The sequence below is a fragment of the Phacochoerus africanus genome, chromosome 8 (genome assembly GCF_016906955.1).
Source record: "Phacochoerus africanus isolate WHEZ1 chromosome 8, ROS_Pafr_v1, whole genome shotgun sequence".
Classification (NCBI taxonomy): domain Eukaryota; kingdom Metazoa; phylum Chordata; class Mammalia; order Artiodactyla; family Suidae; genus Phacochoerus; species Phacochoerus africanus.
In genome coordinates this window covers 42057154-42080797 of record NC_062551.1, presented here as the reverse complement: position 1 = coordinate 42080797, position 23644 = coordinate 42057154, and the positions used below count along the sequence as shown (strand labels likewise).

Sequence of the window (23644 nt, the reverse complement as noted above, 5' to 3'; positions counted from 1 at the left end):
GTTGCTGTGGCTATGGCATAGGCTGGCAGCTGCGGCTCTGATTTGACCCCTAGCCTGGAAACTTCCATATGCCACAGGTGCGGCCCTAAAAAGGAAAAAAATCTACTTCTCGAAGCCTAGACTTTGAGGATAAAATGTAAATATTCCAAATGTTTTTAAATTAAAAAAAAATATTTGCCGTGATCCCCAAATTATCTTGGATAGTGGTGGTGATAGATGGAGTTAAAGGCACTGACTATAATTTAAAGTCTCCTTGTTTAGAGTAAGATAACACTTGTAATGCCTTGTAATTTTGTGACATCTTATAGATGGACTGCTAGTATGTGGAAAAATTCAGCTAAATGTAAAGGTTATAATTTATTCAGACAATATATTTAATTTTACCAATTAAGTTTAGGTGTAACTTTTAAATTTTGTGACTAAAGGATCTATACTTTGCTGCCTGGTAAGACCTCTAGTCTCTTGTAGATTTCTGGCAGTTACAAGAAGCACTCTTGAGGAGTTCCCGTTGTGGCTCAGCAGGTTAAGAACCCACCATAGTCTCTGTGATGATGTGGGTTTGATTCCTGGCCTTGCTTAGGGGGTTAAGGATTCGGTGTTGCTATAGCTGTGGTGTAGGCCGGCAGCTGCAGCTCTGATTCAACCCCTAGCCTGGGAACTTCCATGTGCCACAGGTGCAGCCATAAAAAGGAAAAAAAAAAAACAAACAAAAAACAAAGGGAAGGAAAGAAAAAAAAAAAGTACACTTGAAAAGACTTGGCTAATGTCAAAGAAAAGCAAAGGATGTGATATCTTAATTCTCAGAGACTTCTATGGGGTTGAGAAGGAGCAGAGGGAAAATGAGGGGAACCCCTTCTCCTTACCCCTGACCATAAAACCAGCAGAATAAATATTTGCTGTGTAGAATCAGGTTTAAGGAGGACCCAGGTCAGAATCCTGAGTGATGGAGGTATCTGTTTCTAGTGATGTTTGTCAATTGCCTTCTAGAGAAATTCGTATTTGCATTGATACTTGCATATTTGTTCATCTCTTTAAAAAAGAGCGTTTTCCCCAAAATTTTGGCCGCTTTTTTTGGTCTTATTTTTTTAAGGCAGCACCTGTGGCATATAGAAGTTCCCAGGCCAGGGGTTGAATCTGAGCTGCAGCTGCCAGCCTATGCCTCAGCCATAGCTGTGCGTGATCTGAGCTGCATCTGCAAACTTTGCTGTAGCTTGTGGCAATGCCTGTTCCTTCACCCACTGAACAAGGACAGGGATCGAACCCTAATCTTCAGGGATACCGTCAGGTTCTTAACCTGATGAGCTACAATGTGAACTTCAAATTTTGGCCACTTTTATTCATTCACTGAACAAATATGCATTGATTCTCTACCATGTGAAGGGAAGAATTGGTGTTTCTGGGAGCAGGAGATCTGGGTGTCCAAATCCACATTCTGGGATGGATTTGTGTGTACGCAAGGGAATAAGGAGGAGCCGAGCTGATTCGTGGCACATTAAACCTGAGACATCCCCAATTGTAGCTTTGCCTTGGAAGTCAGAGAGAGACCTGGGCTGAAGAATCAGAATCGGAGGCTTTTGTGCTAAAAATCTGTCTTTCACCTGTTTAAATTACAATGCTGAATAATTATGTATGTGTAAAAACCGCCAAAAGTATACTGAAATCGTATCTTTGCCGTGTGTTGAAATTACTTTTCATTATGACCTATTTGTACAGGCATGGGAACCAAATATCTTAGCTGGGAAATGTAAATGTGTTTTTGTGTTTGCTCTGCAGGTTAGGTCAGCAGACATCTGCAACAAATATGATTGCAAGGGTGAAGGTGACATGATTTACTTAAATCAGGCAGTGTCTCCATTAAAGCATCAAAGCCTCAACTCATAAAGGCTCTCTTTACCAGATGAACTATAACGCCACCCAGCATTTGTCATATTAGGTGATTTGAAAGAAAGGAACAATTATAAAAATGAATGTAATTCTCTGTTGAGGAAAAAAAAAAATCCAGTTTTTGCAGCAGGGGGTGGTTAATTTTCCAAAGATAAAAACCGATTCACAACAGTTCTGCAGCCATAACATTCCACAATTAAAACAGAAGAAGAAAAGGCTCCAGCCCCAAAGCAGACAGTTGTAGGAATTAGTTGTTTAGGGCTAGACAAGCAGGTTTCCCCTCCAGCATCAAAGGTTATTTTGTTTCCCCCCAGGAACAGCTCTGTTGCCATAAACTGAGCTGGAGTGTCTCCAACCCCCACCTCACCCCTCTTTCTGAGCTGCTTTCAATTAGCAGGGATTATTAAACTGCAAACATTTTAAACTGCTGCCGAAGCTGCTTTCCTGCATTCAGAAGCTGAGCTAGAGGCATCACAATAAAAGCTGATTGATTAGCAAAGAACGGACTAACAGCAACTGATGCCCAGTGTCATTTTCCATGCATTTCGCAAGCTCCCCTGCTCCCTGAATTTTGCGTTCGCATTCAGAGATTTACCTTAGTTGCTCTCTCTGGCACTTTCCACAGCCTGGGGGCTCTCAGCTTCTATCTCAGTGGGTTGCCCCGGACCTGCTCGCCCACCATGCCCTCCTCTCACCTGGACCCCTAGGGAGGGTGACTCACGGATGAGGGTGGGCAGATCCCAGAGGGAAGGCTATTAGGTTCCTGCGTCATCAGCCTTTTCTTTGGTGTTTAATTGTCAGAACGTTGGAATAACAGCAACAAATAGCACATCTCTAAAGAAAACAGGCCCCTGATGGGGTGGAGGCGGAAGCCTGCGTACTATTGGAGGTTTCAAAAACCTGAAGGCACATACCTTGGAGCATTTTCTTGTCCTCAACGATCTTCAGTTTTCTATTGCTCTTTCTTAAATTTTCTTATGTAAATCTTTTGTTTCTCCAACTGCACTAATTATTTGAGAACACGCACTGTTTCGTTAATACCTTGCAAAGCTTTAATACACATATATTTGTATATAACACATTTGTGATAATGTAGTATATATTTAGATAGTATATGAATTATATAGCATTGACTATAGTCTATAGTATATATATCATTTAACTCCAGCAACAATACTCTGAGGTAGGTATAGTTCATACCCCCATTTCTACAGATACGTGAACCGGCTTGGAGGTGCTCAAGGCTGACTTCAAAATGGGACAGTGATGCTTCTTGGATCAAACCTGTCCCTGCTCTGAGCTTCAAGGCTTCACTGCAGTGATGCTGCTTGGACCAAACCTGTCCCTGCTCTGAGCTTCAGATTCCTTATCTGTCTCAAGAGGGGTTTGAGACAGATCCGCTCTATTCCTTTCCAGATTGTTCACGTAAGAAAAAAAATTGGTTTCTTCAACATGTCTTTGCATTTTGCTTGCTTTGTCTCTGGCTCGTTCTAGGCTCGGGGGATGGATGTGAATCAGTCAGACCAGCTTCCTTCTCCTGGGACGGGGCTCAGTGTTTTCTGACCAGCTTACAAGGTAAGAGCCAACCTTCCTTTGATTTTCCATCAGGCTCACAGGCTCTGTTCTTTGGCCATGGGGGTCCTTATTTACTGCTTAAGAGAGGGTGCTAGGAGGAGATGCGTGCCCACGCTGGGGCCAGCTGAGGGCATCTGGCGGAGTGGAATAAACGTACAGCATCCCTGCCTCGCCACTCACCAGGAGGAGGGAGGTCAGGCTTCTCAGCCTGGCGCGATTGCACGAGTGGCAAAGGTTCAATAAGTCCGCCGCAGCCCAGTGTGGCTGGACTGGAAAGAAGAGGCTGGGTGTGCTTTTTTGGTTCCGCCAAGGGCTGCCTTCGGCCCCCTGGCTGCCTCTAGTTGGGAAGAGAGGGGCCGGAGCTAAGGCTGGGGTAGGGCGAGGGGCAAGTGGTTCCCCTGGAGGCGGGGCCACCGCACCGATTTCCGGATTATGACTCAGTGTGCACCGCAAGGAACATTTATTACCTCCAAAGTAGCGCCGGATCTGTAGTGCTGAATGGAGAGGTGAGGTATTACAGCTGTTATCTTTTGAACTAACTGCTATTGCATGTCCCATGACCAGCCATGGCAGGGTTTTTGTTCCCATGAATGAATGGGCTATAAATCTGTCGGAGTTGACACTAGCAGCCGTCCTAGCGGGTGTAAAGAGAAAATGTGCCGAAGAATCTTGTGGTCTTTGCTTGCCTGGAAAATGAGTTCAATAAAATGGAGGTGATCAGTGTTTATTTATAGGGCAAACTGATACATCTAGCATCAGCCGTCAGGAGCTAACTTAGTGTTTGCTCGTTTACACTCGCTCGGCGCAGCCCATCCGGGGGCAGCTCGTGAAGCTCTGTGTCGTTGCAGTGCCTGCCTCTGTGTCTCGGGTTCAGAGCCATCAGTGGGAACTGGCTGGCGGGGCTTAAGGTTTTGAGGTGTGTAAGAGCAGGAAGACCCAAGACCGTGAATGGTTCTTTCTTTACCTGTCAGTTTTGAGAGTGAATGGCAGGCAAGGGGACAAAATTAATTGCCATTTTTCAGGCCTCTGAAACAATAAATTGCAGCCACCATAAATTTGGAGCTGGGTTAAGTACTGAAAACAATTTATTGCTAATTTTTCCCTTAATTGCATTCCCCAAGAAGAAGGTTTGGTGCTCGCGGGTGGAATTATGATATAAAAATTATTCGTTAGAAAGCACAACGAGCTGTAAATCAGAAGCTTACCTGAACCAGGGTCAGGGTTCCCCACAATTTACCCCCCCCTCCCCCAGCAGGCCTTCTCCAGTGAGGGCCTCTGCACATAGAAGGAACAGGGATTCTTGGGAAAATGCACCTGCTGTCCCCTCACCCCTCCTCTGTGACACCACATGGAGATTAATTGTTGATTCAATAAGATGCCTCGCCTCCTAAAAGTGATCGTGTGAGTCACACGTGGAAAAGGAGCAGAGGGGCCTTAATGGAATGATCTCCGCCTGGCCTCCCTGCCTCATTTAATTTGTTTGGAGGCTCCCAGGCGTATCAGGCTAACTGCAGTGGGGGCTGGGGGACGGCCTGACCCTGTTGGTGTATGAAAACACCCTGTTGGTGTTGAAAGATGGGAGCATCGTGTCAGAAACTGCCGGGACTGGAGTTCCCGTCACGGCTCAGTGGTAACGAGTCCTACTAGTATCCATGAAGATGCGGGTTTGATCCCTGGCCTTGATCAGTGGGTCAAGGATCCAGTGTTGCCGTGAGCTGTTGTGCAGGTGGCAGACACAGCTCGGATCCTGCCTTGCTGTGGCTGTGGTGTAGGCTGGCAGCTGTAGCTCCAATTTGACCCCTAGCCTGGAGTGCTGTGAGTGCAGCCCTGAAAGAAAGAAAGAAAGAAAGAAAGAAAGAAAGAAAGAAAGAAAGAAAGAAAGAAAGAAAGAAAGGAAGAAAGGAAGAAAGGAAGAAAGGAAGAAAGGAAGAAAGGAAGCTGCTGGGATGGAGTGAAGCCCTGTTTCTGTCTCACTGTGGGTGCCAGGAACCCCATCCCAGGGTGAGCTTCCTCTGAAAGCCGAGTAAGAGAGGCACTCCTGCGAGTTATCACAACCTGCTGGAGGTGATCTGTTATCTCCTAGTTCTTTGGTGAGAGGGCTTGTTTCCATGGGGAGGATGGAGCTGTTGTCCTGTACCTGCTGTCAGGCCTGGAGGAGGCCTTTGGGTGGAACTCACCTGCATAGATCAGTCTCCGGCATCTTCTGGGCCCAAATGGGTCATGGATTTGCCTGGCCACACCAGCCAGAGATAGAGCCTGGCCCAAACCTGTGCCTGTCTGGGAGCTCCTGGGGCTGAAATTGTTCCACCACCACCCCTTTATTTTTTTTTGCTTTTTAGAGCCACACATGCAGCATATGGAAGTTCCCAGGCTAGGGGTTGAATTGGAGCTGCAGCTGCAGCCTACACCACAGCCATAGCAATGTGGGATCCGAGCTGCATCAGTGACCTACGCTGCCACTCGCAGCAATGCCAGATCATTAACCCACTGATCGAGGCCAGGGATCAAACCTGCATTCTCATGGATATGAGTTGGGTTCTTAACCTGTCGAGGCACAATGAGAATGCCCTGAAATTGCAATTTTAATAGCTGGGGAGGGGACACTGGCTGCTGAGAGGATTTATTGTATAACAAGCACCAACATCGGGGGATAGAATGGCCATCTGCTTCTCTCACTTCTGCAGTGGCGTCTCCATCTCAAGCCAGTGACGGGTGTAGGGGCTGGACCCTGTGGTGTTTGGTGCAGGGCTGTGCCATTGTCAAGAACGACTGGTCTCCCCCTGCTGGGCACGGGAGAGGGGAGGGTGGGCTTGAGGGAAGGGCGTGGTATCCAGGGCTCTGAGGTCTTTCCAGGGACCAGGCAGGATGGCGGAAACAGACACTTTAGGACAGAATGATATGGCCCCTTCTTAGGGCACTCGCAGGGTAGGGGCCAAAGTCAGTGGGCTGTGCAAGGTACAGTTAGGAAAAAAGCCACGTCTCTCACTAGACTGCTGGGAGGCATGGCAGTCGAGAATGACCCCAAGTCCAACCTAGCCAGTTTGACTCTAGTGATGGCGCAGCTTGCCTCACCACTGTCCATCCCTAGAACCAATCGGTTTGGTTACACGATCAGGCCACGAGGGCCTCAGAAGCGTTGAAACCCTGATTGAGGGACCAGGTGGTTCTCCTCGCAGTTTCCAGACCACCCAAGAAAGAGGCTCACTGATGGGACAGAGAGCAGCAGCATCATCACCTCCTGTCTTATGACAAGTGCATATCAAACTCCTAAGAATCAACCGAGTCCACGATAGCCAATTTCCTGGCAGGATCCAGGAGAGCTTCTCCAACCTCTTACTTCTGTCTGTCCACTTTTTCTACCCATTCCCTCCCATGCCCCCTCTTTCCATGAGCAAACCACTGAGAAGGTGCTTCCAACGGGACTTGCACTACTGAAACCCCATGGTTAAAGGTGGTGGAGATTGTGACAAACAAAAGGGGTGCCTCTCCAGGCCATGGCTGCCTCCTTGGGACTCTAGGTGGACAAGACACCATGTTTCTCGGGACACCACATGGGAGAGCCAGGATAGCTCAGCTGAAGCTGACCTTTTTCTTGTGGACCCTGTGGGAGTGATGGGTGCCTGCCCCGGGGAAGCCTGGCATCTTGTCTGGGATGGGGTGGTACCAGCCAAGTGATTAGATTGGGAGCCAGCGGCAATAATAAGGCCCTGGGGCTGTAGACCTTGGGTCAGGGACAAGGGAGGAGGACTCTTCCTGCTGGAGGTCCAGCCTGGAGGAGAAGCTGGGACAAGTTCACACAGACATGGGGTAACAAGTGGAAGTTTGCTGTAAGTCATTCTGACAGCAAGTGCTGTGGGGGTTCAGCACATGTAAAGAACGCAAGCGAAACACTGCTTTCTGAATAGAGGAGGAATACACATCTATCTTGGAACATTTGAAAATATGGGGCAGTTTCAAAAAGAAAATAAAAATTGCCTGGAATTCCGCTACCCAGAGATAAACGCTGTTAAATTTTTGATGCGTTTCTTCACAAGCCCATGGGCATTTCACTGTATTATTATTATTTTTTTTTTCAAAACTGAGACTCTACTATACACGTAGTTTTTATGTCCTGCTTTTCCCTCCTAACATACTGTACATATTCCCCGTCTTAATGGCATTCACAAACTTTTTTTTGAATTTTAAGAATTCACAAAATTGCATTTTATGGATGCATCATATCATTTAACCATTTCCTTCTTTGTAACCATTCAGCCACCGAAACATTTCTTTTCTTTTTTTTCTTTTTTTTTTTTTTTTTTTGGTCTTTTTAGGGCTGTGCCCGTGGCATATGGAGGTTCCCAGGCTAGGGGTTAAATCGGAGTTGTAGCCTCCGGCCTACACCACAGCCACAGCAATGTGGGATCCGAGCCACGTCTGCAACCTACATCACAGCTCACAGCGAAGCCGGATCCTTAACCCATGGAGCGAGGCCGGGGATCGAACCCGAAACCTCATGGTTCCTCGTCAGATTCATTAACCACTGAGCCATGACGGGAACTCTGAGGCCTTTCTAATTTTTTGACATTACCAGGGAAGTTGATAAATATCCTTTAACATTAATCATGGGGGGTACCTCTGGCTTTACCTCATAGTGAATTCCTAGAAGGAGGTGTTCTCTATGGCGAAGCCCCTTTATTTTGAAAAATTCGTCTACAGGGAGGGTGGGTCCTGTGAGCTGTGTGGGAGAGTGGCGACCTCATTCCCCAAACAGAAGATAGTCTTCAAAAATTTTTTTGTATGAAAGTATAGTTGGTTTACAGTGTTCTGTCAATTTCTGCTGTACAGCAAAGTGATAGATAATTTACATTTATATATACATATATATTCTTTTTCTCATACTATCTTCCATCATGGTCTATCCCAGGAGATTGAATATAGTTCCCTGGGCTCTACAGCAGGCCCTCATTGCTTATCCATTCTAGATGGAATAGTTTGCATCTACTAACCCCAAACTCCCTGTCCCTCCCATTCCCTCCTCCTCCCCCTTGGCAACCACAAGTCTGCTCTCCACATCTGGGAGTCTGTTTCTATTCTGCAGGTAGGTTCATCTGTGCCGCATTTTAGATTCCGCAGACAAGTGATGTCGTATGGCATTTGTCTTCCTCTTTCTGATTTACTTCACTTAGTATGAGAGGCCCTAGTTACATCCGTGCTGCTACAAATGGCCTTATTTTGTTCTTTTTTTTATGGCCGAGTAGCATTCCATTGTGTGTATGTGCCACATCTTCTTGATCCATTCATAGGCATTGAGGTTGTTTCCATGTCTTGGCTGCTGTGAATAGTGCTGCTATGAACATACGGGTACATGTATGTTTTCAGTTGTAGTTTTGTCCTGATATGTGCCCAGGAGTGGGATTGCTGGATCATAGGGTTCTCTGTTTCGTTCTCTATTTAGTTTTCTCAGGAACCTATAGGCTGTTTCCATAGTGGTTGTACCAATTTACATTCACTCCTACCAACAGTGTAGGAGGGTTCCTTTTTCTCCACGGAGATGGTCTTTGCAAAGCGGCCTGTTTGATAGATAAAAATAGTTAAAAATGGTATTTCTTTTATGATTAGAGTAGAATGCATTTCCCTCTGCTTATGGCATGTGTGTATTTCTTCTCCTGGGACTTGTTTGGTCATTTGCCCACCTTTTCTTTTTTTCTCGATCAGTGAGTTCTCCTCAAGAATGCTTTCAAAGGAAAGAACTCTCTACGCTATAAAGATAGTGCCTGTTCAATAGTCAGTCTTTTCAGGTGGGGCTGAGAAAGGAGACCTAGCAGATGAGGGCTTAAGCTCCACCTTGAAGAGTTGGGGGGTTTTGACAGTCAGGTACCTGGTGGGGTGAGTCATGGGAGGTACACCTAGGAAAACCACAGTATCACTTTGTGCGTTTAAGGAAACAAGTTGAGTCAACAAGAACAAAATAGTTTTGGCATTGGGCTTGCTGCAGATAACACGTAATGACCGCAAGCACTTACTTATCTAAGAAAGGAGGCATGGCAGCAGCCTTCTACAAGACGACTCAGCTTCACTTCGGTTTTCTTCCTTGAACCATCAGCTTGGGCAGGGAGTCGAAGAGCTTGGACAAAAATAACAAGGCTTGGGGAACTTGCCATTTTTCACTGCTTTGCCTATGTGTGTATGTGCCTGAGCGTGGATGCGTGAGGGTTGGGTTCCAGAGCCCGGCCAGCTGGATGTGTGATGGAAGTGTTGCCTACCCCCGATTATAAAAGGACAGTCTGACCTTAAGCACCCCAGAGCCCCCTTTTCTCTGGCAGCTGTCCGCTATACTTCGTGTTTGTGCACAGTGGGATCAGAAAGTACTTCACTGGCTCCTTCAGAATTTGGGCAGACTCTGGTTCCATGGTAGAGGGCAAATGATCACTCCAGCCTTTCAGAGGGTGTTGGCAAGGCGATAATGCAATTACCATCTCCCTCTTTGATAGAGAGTGATGTGAAGGCAAGCTGACTTTTTGGAACCTGGTGATCCCTGATAATTCCGGGAAACCCTTGAGGGGAGTAGATGGGGTGGTTTTAATAATTGCACACAAATGCACCTGTAGCGAGTCTCCCCTGGAAATAACGGGCAAGGCAGATACATGCTCACCGGTCCTGTCCCTTTGGGGTTGGGGCGGGCATGGCCCACTCTGTGTTTTATTTTTAGCAAACGCACATAGCTCATGTGGCTAGAACCACGGTGATGTTTCAGGAAATTTATTTAAAATTCAATTTGTACATTGCGACTTTAAAACACTACTTTTGGGGAAGTGTGTTTTGCATTATGCCATAGCAGTTCGGGATTATGGACTCCAAGGGAATATGTATAATTTTTATGCGCTATGTTTATTGGCACATTTGTGTTAATAGCCAATAAGATGATATTGCCATCTTAATACCTTGCGAGTCTCTGTGACTCTGTGGCTAATGAGTGGGGGCCTCTGAGTACCTGACTGAGGGGGAGAAGGAGGCGGGATGGGCTCGGGGGTGTGGGGAATGATGCTGGAAACCCAAATACCGGCTTGGCAGGTTGTGTATCTGTAACACCAAAGAGAAACCTATAATGCAGAGGCGGAGGCTGGGCTTAATCAGAAAGGGACCGCCAAGGAGAAAGTTGACATGCTTGTACAGCAAAGCGACCTGCCTTTGGAGGGAGAGAACAATCCCAAAGATGTTTAGTTCTCAATTAAATAAAGCCATGTCCTCCTGACTTGCTTCCAGCGACCCTTCTCCTCTTGGGAGCTGGGATCTTGCTTTTTGCAGTGAATCTACAGCGGCTTCTGGACAGATGACAAGAAGTCGCACAGCTGACCCTCCAACTTTGCTCTGGCTCCTCACTGTGGATTTCCTGTGATGATTTTCTGAGGCATACCTCTCACCTTGAATTATTCATGGAAATAGCACTAAGAAACAGTGTGATGTTAGTTGTATATATATATATATTTTTTTTTTCAGTGCAAACATCACATAGTGCAAACCAAGTCCATTGGAAAATTTTTTTAAAAAGGAAGGAAAACCAAAACAGGGCTTGGGCTGTTTTTTTGCTCCAAGGAGTGTGTTTGGGGATGAAGTCTCTGTGTCTCTTCATAGGCGGCCAGTAGAGGTTTTGGGCTTGAAACCTGGCTGCAGAAGTTGTCACCTTTTTGAATTGCCAGAGCTGAATCACAGCAGTTGGATGGATTATGAATAATTTTTATGTACACTGTCCAGGTCCTGTTGCAATTCCCTTTTGTACCAAGCTAGGGAATCTGACTGCACTAAAACGCGGAGGAGTAATATTGATTGGCAGTTTCTATGAAGACTGATGAGTGAGGGATGCAGGCTGGCAGAGTGGCGTCAGAGGCGCCTGTCCCTGGAAAGCCGTGGCCTTCTCTCAGCCAGGACATGGTTGACTCCATGACTCACTGAGTCAGAGGACCTTCTGTCTGGGTCTTGGCTCCTCCCCCAAGCACTGAACCCCATGCAGGTAGCACACCTGTGTTCTTGGCGACCTCTTCCTTATGACCTCTTGCTTTCTGTGACACAGGTGTAGTATCCAGTAGGACGTCAGCAAAGATTTGTTGACTCTGGGTACAGGGCTGCAGGGAAGTGCCCTCTGCAACTTGGAGATCATACTGGGGAGCTCTCCTTTCTCAGGACTTTAAGGATAACCTCTTCTCTGCTCCAGCTCCCCTCCCATGATGCCAACCAAGACGTATCTGTCCAAGGCGCCTCCTCCCTTCTCCTGTGTGCTGTTCCTTTGGAAAGAAAGCTGATAAGCTGCTTCTGTAGAAGGTGGTCCTCCCTCTCAGGGAAAATCTACGTCTTCAGGGAGGCTTGAAGACCAAGCTCTTTTCAGCCAAAGGGCGGGGCAGGGGATGATGGAAATCTGGGTAGCAGTTCTAGCCCTATCGGGTGATACTTTGTCAATCTACTCCTACCTCACCCTTATAAAAGTGATCATCTAATTTTCACCTGAAATTTTATGGGTTTTTTTTTTTTTTGGCCACATTTAAATCTCGACTCTGCCTAGGATTATTATTATTATTATTTTTTTGTCTTTTTCTTTGGGCCGCTCCCGCGGCATATGGAGGTTCCCAGGCTAGGGGTTGAATCGGAGCTGTAGCCACCAGCCTACACCAGAGCCACAGCAACGCGGGATCAGAGCCGCATCTGCAACCTACACCATAGCTCACGGCAACACCGGATCATTAACCCACTGAGCAAGGGCGGGGACCGAACCCATAACCTCATGGTTCCTAGTCGGATTCGCCAACCACTGCGCCACGATGGGAACTCCGGATTATTATTTTTTTAATGGTAGCGTTTCTTTCTTTCTTTTTTTTTTTTCATTTAAAATTTTTTTCTATTTTGCCTGCCCTGCGGCATATGGAGTTCCTGGGCCAGGGATCAGATCTGAGCCGCAGTTGTGACCTATGCTACAGGTTAAACCCACCGTTCCTGGCCGGCAATCAAACCTGTGCCCCAGTCCTCTAGAGACGATTCCAATCCCGTTGCGCCACAGTGGGAACTCCTGTTATTTCTCTTTGAAAGAAACAATCTCAGGAGTTCTCTTGTGGCACAGTGGGTTAAGGATCCAGCATGTATGACCAGAAAAAGAAAGAAAAGAAGGAAGGAAGGAAGGAAGGAAGGAAGGAAGGAAGGAAGGAAGGAAGGAAGGAAGGAAGGAAGAAAGAAAGAAAGAAAGAAAGAAAGAAAGAAAGAAAGAAAGAAAGAGAAAAAGAAAGAAAGAGAAAAAGAAAAAGAAAGGAAGGAAGGGTCCCACTTAAGAGGATGAGCTCTGGAGCCGTCGAGATCTGGGTCTGCAATCCCAGCTCCACTATCAACCAGCTGTGCAGTCAGTGACTTATCTGCTCTCTCTGGTCCTGGGCCTCCCGCTCAGGAAACAAGGATAACACTCCCCTGCCCGGCCAGGGTGAGGTCTGAATGAGATCACAGCTTGGACGGGCCCCGCCCGGAGTTCTCAGTGACTGCGGGTTGATGCCTTTGTCTTTTCACCTGCTCCATTCCACAGCCCACCGTGGGGCTTACATCGCCATCATCCTCCGTCTCGTTACCTGTCTTCCTGACCTCATCACCGCCTCCACATGGGCTCCTCTTCCCCATTTTTATGCCAACCCGCCAGGCAGCCAAGGAAGAAAATAACTCCTCCTGTCTCTTCCTTCCGGTCCCTCCTGCCATGGCCAGCCCATCTTGGCTGCAGTGGGAGTGACCAGAAGCATGGCTTTAGAATCAGGTTCTCCCCACTGCTAACCCAGCCTTCCTCCCTCTGGCTTTGGGGCCGGGCTGTGGCTGCCCCAGACAAGCCCACCCCCCACCCCCCGCCCTGCGCACAGGCCACCTTCGTCCACCTGCTCCTTTTGCCAGGATGCCTTCACCACCTTCTGTGTCTGTGGAGTCACAGGTTTTATGAGGCTGCCTCCTGCAGAGACTTTCTCACTTTCCTCTTTTACCTCTGACCCTTTGTTTCTGCTTCTGCTGGAGCTCCTGACTGCCTGCATCCACTGCGGGGGGATAGGGGTGGTGGGGTGGGAGTGTCCCCCCAGGTGGGGCTGGGCACGCCTCACACGGTGCCTGGAACAGGGTGTACTGGTCACAATAGCTGTAATAAGGAAAAGGTCCATATTTGAGGGCCTGAGGATTAACAGAATCAAGGTGCCAACGTGGGGTGGTCTCATTTAGACCCTGACCACACCGACTCTCATCACACTGGTCAGAGTACAGAGGACAAAGAACTGTCCTGCTACTGATAACCATCCAGTGAGTGGCCAGCACATGTCCAGGTACTGGGCACTGCACGTTTCATGAAAGAGCCACCTTTGTCCCCGTTGTGCAGATGGGACGTGCGGGCCACAGTCCCAGGGGCAGAGGAAGAGGAGGAAGGAAGGCTATGAAGAGGGGGGTGGAGGAGGTGAGGCTGGCAATGAGAGAAGCAATGGTCACCTTCCTGCAAACTCTCCCTCTCACCAAGTCACTGGACATGGGTGACCCTGTGTCTGCCACTCGCCTCTCTCACGTGTTTCTCAGTCACGTTTGACTGTGACCGGTGGAGCTCAGGGTCCAGAGCTCAGATGGCCAGAAGGAGAGGCCGGAGGTGACATGTCACTGGCCACTCTCCCCGTCCCCATGGGCGGCTGGAATCTTGGAGACACTCTGAATTTCCCCCTTTGAAAAAATTTCCAATTTCATAGCTCGACTTAGGTGTTTTCTAGACCCCATAGTGTTTGCAACAACCGTTATGGCTCTATTATGATAATACAAGAAAGTTACATTATGAAATAAATGCATTTTAAGGTTTTTCCCTGGCAACATAATGTAAGGATCATTCTGCATGTTGGTACTAAAGAATCAAAAACAGTTTAGTCAGTGGATGTGAACACTGTTTCTTGTCATCCAGTTAATGGATCTGCTGTAGTATTTGTGTTTCTTCCAGCCCTGCTGCTGTACGTCAATGAAAAATTATGGTTTTTTCCTCAGTGCTACAACACCCGTCATCTTTATAGGCAACACATTCCCCTTCAAGCCGTGCGGTGTAAAATGCCTACCATTTCTCGGCCTCTTTCCCTCCCCGTCATTTACCTGGTTCTCGGCAATCGAGGGTCAGTGCCTTCTCTTATTAATGTTCTGTGTAATAGAAATCAACACGCCCCGGTTGCTCACGTGGAAGCCTGGCAAACAGCGGTGGTTGGTGTGCAAAGGGCAGACAGGAAGCCTGGCTTTATTTTTTTAACCTTCTTTGTTTGCTGGATCTTGGCAGTCAATCACCAGCCCTCCTTGCATTCAAAGCAGCCCCCGCGAGGCTCCAGAAACAGCAGCCAGCTGAGGACCCACTGGCCGTGAAGACCCATTGAACCAGGACACTACCTCCTTTCAAAGGGACTCAAAGACCCAGCCTTGCCTCGCTGAAAAATTTACTTCCCCAACCAGGAGAGTTTTATTGGCTCCCGGGTGACCTGGCCAGGCCCAGGAGACCCTCCTTTGAAGGGGAATTGGCCTCCCCAGGTCACACCCTTTTAGGGCTACCTGACAGTGGGGATCATGGCCAGAAGTCACCCAGTGATCCTCCATCCTTCTCACTGTGCTAGATCTATGGCCAACTTCTTGCCCAGGGTTACAAACGAGATACCTGCCGGGCAGGTGGCTGACATCAGGGAACTGGGCTTGTCACCTTGCCAAGCGGGAATGGGCTCCAGGATCATTGGGTCCTCCAGCGTTTACACAGACGTGACATTAAAAAAGATTCTACCGGAGTTCCCGTCGTGGTGCAGTGGTTAACGAATCCGACTAGGAACCATGAGGTTGCGGGTTCGATCCCTGCCCTTGCTCAGTGGGTTAAGGATCCGGCGTTGCCGTGAGCTGTGGTGTAGGTTGCAGACGCGGCTCGGATCCTGCGTTGCTGTGGCTCTGGCGAAGGCCGGTGGCTACAGCTCCGATTCAACCCCTAGCCTGGGAACCTCCATATGCCGCGGGAGCGGCCCAAGAAATAGCAACAACAACAACAACAACAACAACAACAACAACAACAACAAAAGACAAAAGACAAAAAAAAAAAAAAAAGATTCTACCTTCTGGAGTTCCCATGGTGGTTCCATGGGTTAAGAACCTGCCATAGTGTCCAAGAGGACGTGAGTTTGATCCCTGGCCTTGCTCAGTGGCTTAAGGATCTGGCGTTGCCACAAGCTGCAGCAGAGGTCTCAAATGTGGCTGGGATCTGGTGTTGCTGTGGCTGTGGTGTAGGCTGGCATCTGCAGCTCTGATCCGACCCCTAGCCTGGGGACTTTAGATACTTTGAGTGTGGCGGTAAAAAGAAAAAAAAAATTTAGCAAAAGGGTTCAACCTTCTGAATTTGAAGGGTTGGGTATTTGAAAAATAAATGGTGTTTTCCAAACCTAGCTGAACCACGGACTTGCTGCTTTCCACTCCCTGGCCTCTCTCACGCTGGGGACTTGCCATGTGACCTGAATCTTGGCTTCAGGGTAGGGGATGGGAGTGAAATTGTCTGGCCGTCCCTCATCCAGCCTGCCTTGAATGCATCTTCCTGGCCTTGGGGCAGTCTGGGGAAATGTCTGAGCTGTCAAGGTGGCGAGGTGGGGGGAGGGCTTCTCAGGACAGCAGAGCCACCAGGAAGGCTGAGCAGGTCCACCTGTACTTCTGGTGCCTCCAGCCACCGTGTCTGGCTCTGTGCAAACATTCTGCTAAGCAGCGGCTGCCCAGACCCAGGCTTGGCGGGGAGTCTCTGGGGTTATCAGAGCCTGGGTCAGCACTGGGCAAGAGATATTTGGAGGTTCAGGAGGGAGGATTGGGGGCATCCCATCTGACACCCTGTGCACTCCTGGAATTCCTGAGCCGGTGCTGCTGGGGCTGGGTGCCTCGGTGTGGTCTCTTCTCCTTGACTCCATGAGCTTTTGACTCTCTTTCTCCTACATTCCAAGATCCTGAAGGGCAGGAACCGGGGCTTTTAAATTTTGTCCTCCTTGCTTTGTGTCTCACCTTAGGCTCTACATCAGCAGATATTCTGCGTAAGCTGCTTTGTGTCTCACTTTAGGCTCTAGCAGATATTTGGTGTAAGCTGCTACTTTCCTGGGGAGACGTGGCTGCTGAGCTGCTGGCGTTAGAGAGAGAGGATGAGTGAGATCGTCCCTTCCCAGGCGAGCAGGCGGAGGAAGTGGGCGGCTTATTTCCAAGGGGAGAGGGGACGTCGCCCGAGGATGGTGTTTAAGGTCCTGGGAAGATCCCACCGGGCAGTATCCCACTTGATTCACGGGGCTGCAGGCAGCAGACACAACCCCTTTGAAAAGCAATGTCCTGCTCCAGAGACAGGACTGCATTCTGCGGGCACAGTGACCCCGGGCTCACAGAGCCAGCCTCGGGGCCACTGGTGCCACCTCTTGGGTGCTGTCAAGTCCGATTCTGTTGCTCTGCCAGCTTCCTTGGAGTTGACCTAGAGCGAGAGGGTCAGCACTCTGGAACCCAAAGTGTCCGGGTGGCAGGCTGCAGGGACAGTGGCTACCATCCTGGGGGGCACCTCTGGATGCCAGAGGAGCTAGGCCGGTGTATGTGTCCAGGGGTCTAGTCATCTGGGTCAATGTGCTGAGCCCGAGGTGCTCTCTGTCCCAGTCGGGTCCCCATGGAATCCTGGAGCACGGTGGCCTGTCCCATCTCCATGACCTCTGCTTCCAGAGCTGACACAAGTTTCTCCGTGGCCAGGACGTGCTGACAGTGTCAACCCACAGCAGCTGAGGACAGCCTGGGGACCTGGCCTGGTGTCCTTCTCTGAAACACTGAGCAGAATTGCTGTGCGCTGGTCTTCCCACTACCAGCTCGCAGCGCAATTAGAGGTGGCCTCAGAGAGGGTCCTCGCAGGGAGAGCCTTGCTGCCTGGAGTGCTGACTGGGACACAGGATGGTGTGTCCCCAGGGCCTGGACCTCATGCCAGGGCCTTTCCTGCTCATGTGTCCTCAAGATGTGATGAGAGTCCTTGGAAATGCTCGTTGCCTTCCTCCCCACACACCTGTCTCCACGTCTGCCTGGATGTGGCCTCCCCTCTTTCTTGTGAGCTCACCCCCCGACTCTGCTGCCACTGCCTTTTTTTTCCTCCTTTTTACAGCTTCACCCGCGACATACGGAGGTTCCCAGGCTGGGGGGTGGAATCAGAGCTGCAGCTGCCAGCCTGTACCACAGCCACAGCAACACCAGATCCTGTGGCAACACCAGATCTTTTTTTTTGTTTTGTTTTTTATGGCTGCACCTGCCGCATATAGAAGTTCCTAGGCTAGGGGTCTAATCGAAGCCACAGCTGCTGGTCTACACCACAGCCACATCAACACAGGATCCTGCCCGCATCTGCGACCTACACGGCAACTCGTGGCAATGCTGGATCTTTAACCCACTGAGAGCAGCCAGGGGTGGAACCGGTATCCTTATGGATACTAGTTGGGTTCTTAACCCATTGGGCCACAATGGGAACTCCCTCTCTCTGCCTCCCGAATCTCCTCCAGGAGCTATTTGGGAGTTTAGGAAGACAGGGTTGTGGCGGGGTCTGACCCAACATTCTGACAGCCCTGGAATTCCTGGAGAAGAGATGCTCCTGAGTGTGGTCCTGTGGTCTGGCTTCCTGGCCTTGCTTGACTAGGATCTTGGGACTCTCCTTCCCCGCTACGTCTTGGGGTCCCCAAGGACGGGCACCAGGGCTGCTTTGTTCTCCCGTCACCCTCTGATTTCCTCCCCCTTCCTATCTCTTCCCATCCAAGCACCCGGTCACCTCACCACCCACCCTTGCCTTCCTTAGTTGGAAACTAGAGCTCTCGCTGCTTTTCCCTCGCTGCTCCGCAGATGTGTCCTGTGGCCTTTGAGGAGGCTCCCGTGTCCAGGTGATGCTATCGGGACCTTCAGGGCAGGGGTGAAGGGGGAATGGGTCGAGGGTGGAGGTTTGCTATCTGTCCTCAAAGAATTGCATGTCACATGCCTGGCTGGCCTGATGGGTCCCCTCAGTCAGTGTTTTTTTCCAGATTGGAACTGTCTCTCCCTTACCCCTACCCCCTGCCCTCTGGCCCCAGAGGCCCTGTTTGGCTCAGTGAGGCCTGGGGCCATGCCACTTAGTGTTTCTGCTTCATCTCCTGGACCTGGGGTGAGCTGCTTTTCCTGATAAGCCTGGAGCTGAGTGGAAAGCTCACTTGGTGGTTTTTCTGCTGAGGCCTCTCTAAGCCAAGGATGAGGACTCTGAAGAGGGAAGACCAGAGTGTTTGCAGCATGAGGGATGCACAGACAGCTCCCTGCCATCCCCATCCCCCTGTGGGGGCCTTTTGAGGGGGCAGAAGTGTGGGGCATGTGGGTGTAGCAGGTGTGGGCTTGGCTGATCTAGGCAGTGGTTGGGTCGCACCCTGGCTTTGGAGAATTTCTGATCCTAGAGTCAGGGTGAGAGGTCTGCTGTAGACTAGACAGACAGTGAGTGAGTTTCTTTCCTTTTGGGAGGTCTGTTGTTGGAAGACGGGTTGTGTGATATAAGGCAAATACTCATCCTCTCTGGGCCTCATGGTCTCTTTGCTTCATTATGATGAGAAAGCCCTGGGCTGTGTGTGTGTGGAGTGTGAGGCGATACTTTGTACTTTGAGAAGGAATGCCATCATCGGAGTGCCATCACTGTGGGCTCATTGCTAAGGGACTGCTATATTTTTGAGTTCTTGTCCCACGTGGTTCAAATTCATCCATCCATCTACCCACCACCCATCCATCCACTCATCCACCCATCCATCCACCCATCCATCCATCCATCCATTTGTCCATCCATCCATTCATTCATCTGTTTGTCCACTTATCCATCCATCCATCCATCCATCCATCATCCATCCATCTATCCATCCATCCATCCATCCATCCATTCATTCATCCATTTGTCAATTTATCCTTCCATCCATCCATCCATCCATCCATCCATCCATCCATTTGTCTATCCATCCATCCATTCATGCGTTTGTCCATTTATCTATCCATCCATCCATTTATCATCCATTCATCCATCCATTTGTCCATCCATCCATCCATCCACCCATCATTATTGATAGTGTTGGGCACTGTGGAGGGCTGCAAAGATGACTGTATAGATATCCCTGCCTTCAGAAGGCAGGACTCATGTAATTATGTTCAGTGGAGGGAGAGATCCATTCTGGCTGGAGGGTTGTAGAAGGCATCAGGAGGTACCATTTTGGCTGAGCCTTGAAGCCTGCTCTGGTGTGAACACAGTGATGGTGAGACAGGAGTGTCTGTGTGGAGGGCAGAGATGGGTGGTGGGTGTCTCTCTGCAGGGCCTTCCCTTGGGAGAGGACGGTCTGGGTTTTGACCTCTTCCCCCGTCTCCCCCCGCCCCATGGTGCCAACCTTCCAGTGGTGGCTGACGGTTTGAGTCTGTGCTCCTGGAAGGCACACAGTCCATGGGGGAGAAGGCCCAGACAAGGACAGCTTAAATATAATGGACAGGGCATTCAGAGAAAGGCCATCTCCTCCAAGACCCTGGGAGAGCTGCTTCTGCACCCAGGTGGGAGTCTCATGCCATTAGCCTGTCCACTTCCACAGCTTTCAAAGATGCAGGAGCATCAGTATCCTAGGGCTCCATGGAGTTCGGGAAGAGGACAGAGGCAGCTGGAGGGTCCACGGGCAGATCAAAGAGGTTGGGGTCCAGGAACCATCTCTCCCAAGCAGGCTTTTGGGTTAGCCAGGGAAACTTTGCCCAACTTAATGAGAGCAGCAAACAAAGTTGTGGGGCTGAGTGATTGGTATGCATTGTTTCGTTTCTTTCATTAATTCCTGCTGCCATTCGGGATGCGGGGATGAACAATAGCAGGGGCCTGTACGGATCAATACCAGATTGCTGATAGTGCCTATCTGTTCTTGGAGCAGATTATTTGATAAATGGCGTGGTCCATACGTTTTGACAGGTGTTCACCGTACAGCCCAGACCAAGCCGGTTTAGTGAGCCCCATCATGGGAAGCCAGGAAAGCAGAGAGAATATTTCCTTTTTGGTACAAACCCATATAGAAAGCGTTGCTTTTAAGCTATAGATAATGAATTTATAGCAAGAGAGGGAGGGGGGCGGTTACGGAAGGGGTTGGGGCTTTGCTTCCTCCATGTGTATTCCCCCCTCAAGCTTGGGGTTTGGTAGGATTCTGGCTTGGACAAGGGCTCTGATCTGGAGGAGCGTCAGGGCAGCCACCGATGGGGTGACTGGTTTACAGTTGGAAGAAGCTACTGTTCCCTCAGCCCCTGATGGACCCCTGAGGGGACTCTGATGGCTGGAGGACAGGCCTGCAGAGAGTGGCCTTGGGTCTCTGGGGGTGAGATTTCACAGCTGATCGAGGGGCAGACAGGACATCAGGAGAGGTCAGAGCTCCTGGACCGAGGGAGCTGCAGTGACGGACAGTTGTCATGGCCAGTGGCTCTGCGCTGGCGTAGCAGTTGACACCCACTTGTCAACTCCCTGTGTGGCTTCCTCCCCACTGCTGGGTGTTATGCGCTGCGATTTGGTCAGGCTTCCAGGGCTAAGTTTTGCCTGTCTGAGAGGTTTGAGTTACTGCCTGTCCCCATCTTCTTGTTCACTTGGTCCAGCGCTGACCACACAGAGGTCTGGGAGTGAATGGAGGAGGTACTAGAGGGGCCTGGATCAATGACTGGGGTGTGGATGGAGCGAGATGGCCAGGTGACCACCCGCGGGACCGCGTCTGCCTGCACCTTCAGCCCCCACTCCTGGCTCCTGGGGAAGCAACTGGAACTCGAAGCCTCCTCAGAGACCGCAGCCCACGGTGTGCTGGAAATCACAGAGAACAAAGCGCTTCCATGTTTGAAACCACCCCCCCCAACCCCAGGCGTTCCTGTGATGGGGGCTGAGCATTCCCCCTGCCCCCTTGACATGTTGGTTCCCAACGTAGTGACCACTCCGCAGCCACCTGGGGTAAGGTCACTGAGCCTGTCTGTCTGCTCTCCCTCCGGGATGAATGGTGGATCACGGGTGGTAGCTGGGCTGCCCGGGATGGATGCTGCCTTCTTAGCTGCCCTGAAATCCACACCCCCTTTTTGGGGGGACCCTGGAGGCCCCAAGGAGCCTCTTGGGATGCTGAACCCTTTCCCAAGGACTTATTGCCGAATGAAAGGCAATTACATGGGGGTTGGTGACCCTCGTCTCCCAGAGAATGTTGGGGAGGCCGAGGCCATGATAGATGGCGTGTCCGGCGTTATATTTTCGACTTTGCTTTTAAAAACCTCTAACAACCTCCTAAGGAATGATTTGACATCCTTAAGTTCAACACTGGCACACAAAAAAGCTTATGGCAGAATTAACATAAATCATTAGCATTCATCATGCCGGGTTATTGATAGCCGTATGCAGGCATGTATCACAAGCCTGGCCAGGGACTCGGGTCGGGCGATATTTCTTCCAGCTGTCCCGGCCAGCTTCGCCACATATGGCGGTGGAGTCGGCTTTCTTTTCTAATTTTCCTCCTCAGCTTGAGCTGTCAGAGACACCCCCTTGTTCCCGTTCCACGCTGGGCGCTAACTTCGTTGTCTCCTCTGCCTTTCCTTTCTCTCTTTTTTAGAAACCAGATTTCTAGTCCAGGTCAGAATCCATCAATGTCCGTGGCTGTCACCCACCATGTGACTAGTGGCAGCAAAATAGCTGGGTGACAATTAACAATGGGTGGCCTACATAGATCAGGTTCAATTTGGTGGCCTTCCCTTCTACTTACACATTCATCTCTGAAGCTGAGAAACACGCCCCCGGCCCTGCTGCCTGGATGCTGCCTGGCTCTTCTCTGGCCGTGTGCTTCCTCGCCAGCCTGAGATGCTGGGGGCAGGGGCCATTATAAAAGTAGAATCAAGCAAGGAACAAGGCTTTATTGTCATTGACGGGGTTTCGAAACCGTCGGCAGGACGTGTGTTACCTTTGTTGAAAAATGAGGAGGGCAGTTCCATTGGTCTGACCCCACTCTAGGTCTCTCCAACCGCAATGCAATTGTGGTTGCATTAATGGGAGTATAGTATGAAGAACGATGGAGGTGATGGGAAGGAGCGCTATCCTACTATGCTGACCAGACCACACTGGAAAGTATTGTGGTCAGTCAAGATTGAGTCAAGTTTAGATACACAGGGCCAAGGTTAAGTGAGGAGTGAATAGGAGATATTCAACTCAGATATATAAACACCCGGGGGACTGTATGTAATGGAAGATATTTGAAGAGCTTCCAGGGGAAGAGGGGGTAGTGGGTTCTGAGCAGCTCCGAGGGATGAGAACATCAGAAAGGTGGACATGTACTGAGTACAAGGGAACACTTGAGACTTTCAGGACCAACTCAAGGTATTGCTTGCATAGGGAGCAGGGAGTAAGTTCCCCATCACCAGAGGTATTCAACACAGGCTATACGGACACTTGCAGGAGAGCCTGGAGAGGAAATAAACATTAAATTAGGGGTCAGAATCGATGGCATTTAAGATCCTTTCCACCCATGCAGAGCTCGAAATACCATGTTTGTACCCTGGTCTGAATGCTAGCAAGAGAAACAACAGTGCAGTCTGCTTTCAACCTCTCTTTTCTGCCACCAGGCTGCAGTCTCAGCTGAGGGTACGGGTTCCTCCAGCACACCTTTTCCTTCCCCTTTTTGTAAGCTTTCAGCTTCATACAAGACTGTAGCAGCATGTGATCAAATTTAGGAAAAGCTTTGTGATCCCTTTATGGAGAACTTGAATGGGGACATGTAAACATGTTTCTTCTCTCCTGTGCTCCCAGCAGAATCTCAGAAGCTAGCGAGCCTGGTTGGTAGGGGGAAGTAATCAGCAATGGATTTGGACGGGTCAAGGCAGGGGTAATTTCCAAGTATGAGAGACTGGGAGAGCCTAGGATTTGATGAGCAAGAGCAGAGGTCAGTGGCAGACAATGTGGGGTGGGTGGCTAGTCCTACATGGCTGTCCACCCTTACCCTCAGCTCTTGGAAGACTAGGAACTCCCTGTCCTTGCTACTAACACAGTTGCCTTTCTTTGCTGTCGATATCAGCTCTTGTGAAACAGTTGATTGGAGTCCAGTCATCTTTAGGTGTTGGAGGGAGGGGGGTCAGAAAACCTCTCTGCACTCAGGGACACAGGATTCTAGAACAGAACTTCCACATTCTGGGAACTCTG

General features: G+C 49.7%; 1 protein-coding gene across 1 annotated transcript in view; it reads left to right on the top strand.

Annotated features, from left to right (window-relative positions):
- LOC125133183 (uncharacterized) overlaps positions 1-23644 on the top strand; it is a 298644-nt gene that overhangs the window by 192279 nt on the left and 82721 nt on the right. The window contains exon 4 of the mRNA XM_047791316.1: positions 3379-3459. Within this exon, the coding sequence (XP_047647272.1) occupies positions 3379-3459 (81 nt within the window). The remainder of the gene's footprint in view (positions 1-3378; positions 3460-23644) is intronic.